The following is a 7,126-nucleotide window of genomic DNA, read 5'->3' as shown; positions in this document are numbered from 1 at the left end:
TCCCACGGAACAGAAAGAGAGACCGTTCTAAACTACTTCAAACTGAAGCCATTTTTAAACCAGTCATGCAAGGGCGAGTTTCAATTCAGTGTTTAATTTTAATTCAGTACATTTAGATCACAATATCGTACCAAACTGTTTTCGATTTGTGTGGCTGGTGGCATGCAACCCCAACTGAACCATCCTTGTTGGAATGGTAATTTTGCAGTGAAGTTGGCACTGGTTATAGTGGCCTTATAAGAAAACATCTTATCAAAGGTCTTAGCTTTATGTTTGAACCTTTTACTTATTAAACTTTAAATAGCACTGTTAATTATATGTACAAGGCGCAAAGAAGGCATGGTACAGATATCTCAAGAACGTGGATAGGACCGACAGGAGAGGGTAAATTCCAGAAAGGATAATCAAGTGACAGTTTTTCCACTCTATCTGCCCTAGTCATATACATTTATGTAGCAAGCAGAAAAAAAAAATGAAGGGGGGGAGGGAAAGAGATAAACAGGGGAAAATGTTCTATGTTTCCTTACAATTGGTAGTATTAGTCTATTTTGGGATCACTGCTTGGAGCAGCTCCCTGCTGAAGAATGTAGTACTGCAAGAATTGATGGAAGATGAAACTTTATGTATTTCCTCTGTGGTGGAAAATACCATTTTTATTCAGGATGCCACCACAGAATGTGTTGCATGGGCTCTGATTTTCTCTCAAATTGATTTATCAGTGGTGTAATAGAACTCAATATTGCGGAGCTTGATGCACCTACCTATGCATTACTTTGATGCTTTCAAAGGCAGGCATTTAAGGCCAAAGAAAACAAAGATGGACTCCTGAATTGATTGGTTCTACTAAGATATTTTCCTGCTCTTCTCTTGTGCTTTCTTTTTGGGTATTGGAACTTCAGGCAAAATGAGGAGGGGAAAGCACAGAGAACCCATTCTGCCATTTGTGTTCCCAATGAAATTTGGTCTGCATCTCCTATGGAAAGTCTCACCCTTTGCATCTTGGGCTAGTTCCCTAAATACCATCTTGGTTCAGGGACCACTTTATTTATCTGCTGACAACTTTGTCACCTTTTGTAGCAAATCTCCTCTTTATGTGGATTACCCTGAGGCACACTAGGTGATCTTCTGTCAGGGACAGAGCCTGATTGGCTTTGACATTTAGACTTCAGCTTCTTATATCATGTATGCTGTGATTGTAATATTGTCTGATTGAACGAGGAAGTGCTCCTTCCTCAGGTGATATCGGACATCTCAAAGAGCCAACTCAACTGCTACCATCTCTAGGAAGCTGAGGCTCTGAAGTCCTCCTGACCTTGACCATGTTCTGTGTATTGTGATGCCCCTAGTGTGCTCCTCACCTTCAAAGACTGGTGTCAATGGCGAGTATTTTGGGGTTCAGAATAGGAAGGCAGGCTCCTACCATCAGTGGGGGCTTTGTTGCCACCAGCTGAAGGAATGAATTATTCCGGATGATAGTTTCACATTCCTCTGCATTTCTTGCTGGAAATGGTTCCAAAACTTGAATCCCAGCAGTTCTCAATACATTCCTGCCCACGAAGTATGCTCTATGCATGAAACAAGAACATATAGAAGCTAAGGTAAAGATGGATGGATGACACACTTGTTCCATGATACTTCAAAGATCAGTGCTGGGATCTTAAAAGCCTTCTTCACATAGGGAAAATTACTTTAGCTTATCTAGCCTTATAAGTGCACAGTCCTCCCAGAGCAGATCAAAGAACTCTTTATCATGAACCACTGTGCCTGAAGGATTGATCGGGGTGAAGCTTTGAACAGAGATGGTGTGGCGGTGGCTCTAGTAACCACAGCTTGTGGGGGGGGGGGAGGGGAGGGGAGGGGAGGGGGGGTGAGACAGAGGCCCAAACAAGCCTTACTGATTGAGTCACTTGGCAGAGTGAAGGTGATGGAGTGCCTCTTGGCATTCCCTGTTTTGCCTGATCCATCATGATGAAGAGAGAACAAATACAGAGAATGAGTTTAGAGGGTGGTCCCATTCATACAGCAGAGCCCCAGAACGGAGAGAATGAGGGGGGGAAAGATTTTGCTCTCTGCTGACTCACAATTAACTACAAAAAGGCAGGAGCACAGAACTGCCTGCCTACAGTACCAGAGGCAGAGAAAGTGGCATGATGGTTGAAGCAGCATGGCCAAAACTCAGACCCTTATGGACAAGGCTGAATTGCTTTCAGTATTTGCAGAAGAGGTGTAGTCCAAATGTCTTGGGACTGAAGGACGGGTCAGGCTCTATACATCAGCACCAGTCGCAGAGTCAGTTAAAAAGTTTCCAAGGTATTTGAGTTCCTGAAAGCCTGGGAGATTAAAACACGTCATGGCAATGCAACTTACATTTCACTACATTTACAATATGAACTAGACCATTTGCATACACAAGGATAAGTCTGTATCCATGAAAACCATGCTTATAAGTGATGCTGAATGCATTACATGGAAAAAAATCAATAGTAAAAATTGCCCTTCCTATTTTAAGAGGAGGGTTAGAGAAACAAGTAGCCCCCCTAAAGGCCACCATTATAAAAAGCGTCAATCATTAAATTCCACAATATGAAAAAAGATACAATTTATACTTTTTCATTATGATATTCTATAATTGAAATATTGCAAAGAAGGCACTGACTTTTTAGCCTGTGGTCAATTTTTTCATTGCTTTATAGTCCATAAAAGCATTGGGCACTTCTCTCATCTATACCATTAATGCAGGTTGCTTGAACTTTATTTTGCAAGTGACGAACTGCAGTCCACAATAGCTGTCAGCATAATCTTTGTTGTTGGGATTCTGAAGCCAAGTAGTAATGCATTTTGTATTATTGGATTTCCCTGATATGAAGCACTAATAATATAATGCATTAGCACTTAATATACAATCAAAGTCCACCCATCAGCAGTGACACATTAACAGTGGAACTGAACAGCATATTAAATCAACTCTGAACTGCACCTCTCTCTTCAGCCAGTAATTTACAAAGTCCAACACAGACTGGTTAAAATATTCACACAACTGTTTTTCAAAACATTTTATTGCATTATATTTGGTACCTTATGTTTGACAAAGGAAATTACATCTGTAACTGCAGGAATAAGAATCTGGTCTGTTATTTGAAAAAAAAATCTTGGGCCCCTTAAAAGTTACAAAGTCTTGTGTTTGCCTGAAACAACTGAGCAAGAAATATATTCTTAGAAATGTAGGGCTTCAAGTATTACAAACCTGTGACACTGTGGAAAAGTTCCAGAGGTATCTAAACTGCAGCACTTGTTATTCTCTGCATAACGTGAACAAGGCCTGCTGAGGTTTTAAACTATTAGTCTCTTGATCAGTCATAAAATGGTAGTCAGGAGTTCCGCTCTTTGTAACTTCAAGCCATAGTATGTTCTCATTTTGTTTTCACTCTCTGTGAAAAATGCACACTATCTTTCTAATTAGTTGGTGCCACATCACAGTGCATGATTTCATTTGGTTCTTGCATTACAGTTTTAACAAGTTTGGCCAAACTATGCTGTGAGGTTCATCTCAAAAACCAGCAGTGTTTTTTCTTTTCAAGTTTAATTAAAATGAAGAGATTGTTCTAACTGGTTTCCTTCAGTTAAAACCTGTGGTGCAAGAACACCAAACTAATCATGCACAGTGAACTTCGGAGACACAACAAGCTTACTGAACACCCTATGTTTCTTAATTCTGGCTGGTATCTATATGTCCCAGCCTCTACAACATCACATGTATGTTGTAGGTTTCTCTGTAAATAGTGATTCACAATGAATACTTCCTATGAATAGAATCATCTCCGTATCAAAATCAGTCAGATGCTAAAGCCCCAACAACTCTTTGTGCTCAGTGAAAGAATCCAGTGCTAAAACAGCGTTTTTGCTGTCTGAGATAATAGTAATCTCACAAGACAAATTTAAAGTAATATTTCTGCCACACACCTGCTCTGAGGGTTATGAGCCTCCAGATTTCATATAAATTAGTTTAAAAACATGGGGTAGGTAGGTAAGGATAAGGGGTTTTTTTTCTTCAATTTTAGCAGCTTTTAATTTTTCTTAAGAAACTGAACAACCTATATCCAGTAATATGTTAGATATTTTATATATATACTTTGTCAGCAGGATAAAAAAAGTAAAACTATTTGAAGGCAACATTTTTACTCCTTCCTTTCTCTGTGTAAGTTAGAACAATTCAGCAGGTGCGTGACAAAAATATTATACACCAGATATGGACCAATGTTATTCCACTCTCTCTTTTCTTTCTTTCTTTTTTTTTTTTTTTTTAAACAAAGTTGTTCATATTTCATTGGCCAGTTCTTCAGTTTCTGCAGAACTATCTCCATTAACCGTGATCTTCATATCCTCTTCATATCCAGGGGGCATGAAAGCCAAAGCATAAGGGAAAAGCTTATGACAATTCGCTCTGTAAGTTTCAGCTGCTTCTTTACAGTCTCCCAGGCTACCATCACTCAAAGCTTCTAATACCTCCATACAAGTCTAATTAAAACAAAAGAACAAAGTGTTAAATCTTCTTATATTCATCTGTGACACTCATTAAAAGATAGGTTTCAGAGTAGCAGCCGTCTTAGTCTGTATTCGCAAAAAAGAAAAGGAGTACTTGCATCCGATGCATCCGATGAAGTGAGCTGTAGCTCACGAAAGCTTACGCTCAAATAAATTGGTTAGTCTCTAAGGTGCCACAAGTACTCCTTTTCTTTTTTCATTAAAAGATATAATACTTCTGAATATATAGTTATTTTCTAGCTTCTGCCCTACTCTCAAATTTATTTTCTAAATAAATACATATACAGAACATTATGCATATTTGAGAAAGTTGTATGAACATTTATAGACTTAGTTTAAGGGCATTACTGCAAAAGCCTTCTGATAGCATATTGTAAAAATACTAAATTTACTCTCTAGAGTGAAAGCATCAAGTAGTTGCAGAGTCTTTTAACACAAATAATTATCACTTCACTTTGTTGACTTTGCTGAGAGAAAAAACTGGAAGAGTATCAAAGGGTCAATACCATACAGTTCCAGAGGTCAGCAATTCCAGTGATAAAGCATTTGATTTAAATTTTGTTTCTAGCTTTACCTACACAATGATTCTAGATGAAATCGGAAGTATTTTTTCCTAAATATTTGGACCGTACCATTATGTGACTGTGTCTAGGACCCACTAGGGTTTATAAAACAAAGGAGAAAATACTTATCAGTCGTTATTTTTCCATGTATAGGTGTTTTGCATTGCAAGAGATCCGTATTCCTGCAATAACACTCCTCACACATAACTAGTGGGACCTCATTGCTCAAAATCCTCAGCCAATGGGTTCCAGAAGGAACCAGTGCAGTGGAGCTCTACATAAGCCACAGTGCTTCCAAGTATTAGCTCCTAAGTAAAAGGTGTGATTCTTAAAAAACTGTTACAGAATCCCCAACTCTAAGGCAAAAAGAGGTCAAGTTACAGGCAGAAAAATACTATTCAAAAATTACAGGGAAGTATATTTTCTTTTTATCAAATGTAGATGCCTTGCAATAGATCCAAGTCCCTGGAGACTCAAAGAGTTACAAGAATCATGTGCCTTTTGTTAAAAAAAGGTATAGAACTCTGCATTAAATTGGGCCTGCAAGTAGAAGAGTTTGGAAAGAATACTTGAAGGCACCTTGATAACCACACAGGGCAAAGATACTCGACCAGAAGAATGACATAGTTTAGAGAAAACTGTGGAGAACCATCTACAAATTATAAAGACATCTACTAAATAAATAAAACATCTGGGAGGTATAACAGGTGGAGCATCCATAACCCAAAGACTTACAACATTGGTGGCAAAAATCTAGATTTTTACTATGCGGCTGAATCCAAGCAATAATACTTTGAGCATCTGAAAACTCCATGTAGTTTCCCTACATTTGTTAAAAAGGGTAAATGAGACGACTTGGATAACTATAGGCTTGTCAGCCTGACATTGATCCTGGGCAAGATAATTGAGCAGCTGATACTCAATTAATAAGGAGTTAAAGGGTAATGTAATTAATGTCAATCACCAGGGGTTTACAGAAAATACATCCTGTCAAACTAATATGGTAACTTTATTGATGAGATTACAAGTTTGGTTGATAAAGATAATGGTGTTTACATAATATATTCAGACTTCTGTAAGGCATTTGACTTAGTATCACACAATATTGTGATTAAAAATCTAGAACAATATAAAATGAACATGGCACACATTGAACGGATTAAAAACCGGCTCATTGAGAAGTTTCGAAACGTAACTACAAATGGGGAGTCGTCATCAAGTTGGTGTTTCTCCAGTGGGATCACACAGAGACTGGTTCTTAGCCCTATGCTACTTAACATTTTAATCAATGACCCGGAAGAAAATCAAAATCAATCACCGATAACGTTCACAGAGGACACAAAAATTGAGGGAGTGATAAAAAATTAAAACGATGGGTCACTGATTCAGAGTGGTCTTGATCTCTTGATATACTGGACGCAAACAAACAATATGCATTTGACTATGGCTAAATGTAAATGTATACATCTATGAACAAAGAATGTAGGTCATACATACAGGATGGGGGACTCTATCCTGGGAAGCAGTGACAAGTAAATTTGGGGGTTGTGGTGGATAATCAGCTGAACATGAGCTCTCACTGTGATGCTGTGGCCAAAAGAGCTCACGCAATCCTGGTTTGCATGAACAGGGAATTCTTAAGTAGGAGTAGAGAGGTTATTTCACCTCTGTACTTGATACTGGTGTGACTGCAGCTGGAATACTGTGTCCAGCTCTGGTGCCCACAGTTCAAAGACGTTGATACATTAGAGAGGGTTCAGAGAGGAGTCACGACAATGATTAAAGGATTAGAAAACCTGCTTTATAGTGATAGATTCAAACGGTATGTCTACACTGCCATTAAACACCCACGGCTGGCCCATGTCAGCTGACTCAGGCTTGAGAGACTTAGGCTATGGAGCTGTTTAACTGTGGTCGAGACCTTTGGGCTTGGGCTGGAGCCTGGGCTCTGGGACCCCACATGGGGGGGAAGGTCCCAGAGCCCGGGCTCCAGCTCAGTGGTCTACAAAGCAATTCAACAG

The 7,126-nt window shown here is 39.0% G+C and overlaps 1 protein-coding gene across 2 annotated transcripts in view; it reads right to left on the bottom strand.

The window, feature by feature from the left end:
* Positions 1 to 3,038: 3,038 nt before the first annotated feature.
* Positions 3,039 to 7,126, bottom strand: part of NAA15 (N-alpha-acetyltransferase 15, NatA auxiliary subunit) — a 66,528-nt gene continuing 62,440 nt past the window's right edge. The window contains exon 20 of one of the 2 annotated variants that reach the window (XM_077815252.1): positions 3,039 to 4,515. In XM_077815252.1, the coding sequence (XP_077671378.1) occupies positions 4,315 to 4,515 (201 nt within the window). In that variant the 3' untranslated portion in view covers positions 3,039 to 4,314. The remainder of the gene's footprint in view (positions 4,516 to 7,126) is intronic. The other variant, XM_077815253.1, reaches the window with a different exon arrangement.

The sequence above is a fragment of the Eretmochelys imbricata genome, chromosome 4 (assembly GCF_965152235.1).
Source record: "Eretmochelys imbricata isolate rEreImb1 chromosome 4, rEreImb1.hap1, whole genome shotgun sequence".
NCBI classification, from domain to species: domain Eukaryota; kingdom Metazoa; phylum Chordata; order Testudines; family Cheloniidae; genus Eretmochelys; species Eretmochelys imbricata.
This window is presented reverse-complemented; position numbering and strand designations above follow the sequence as displayed.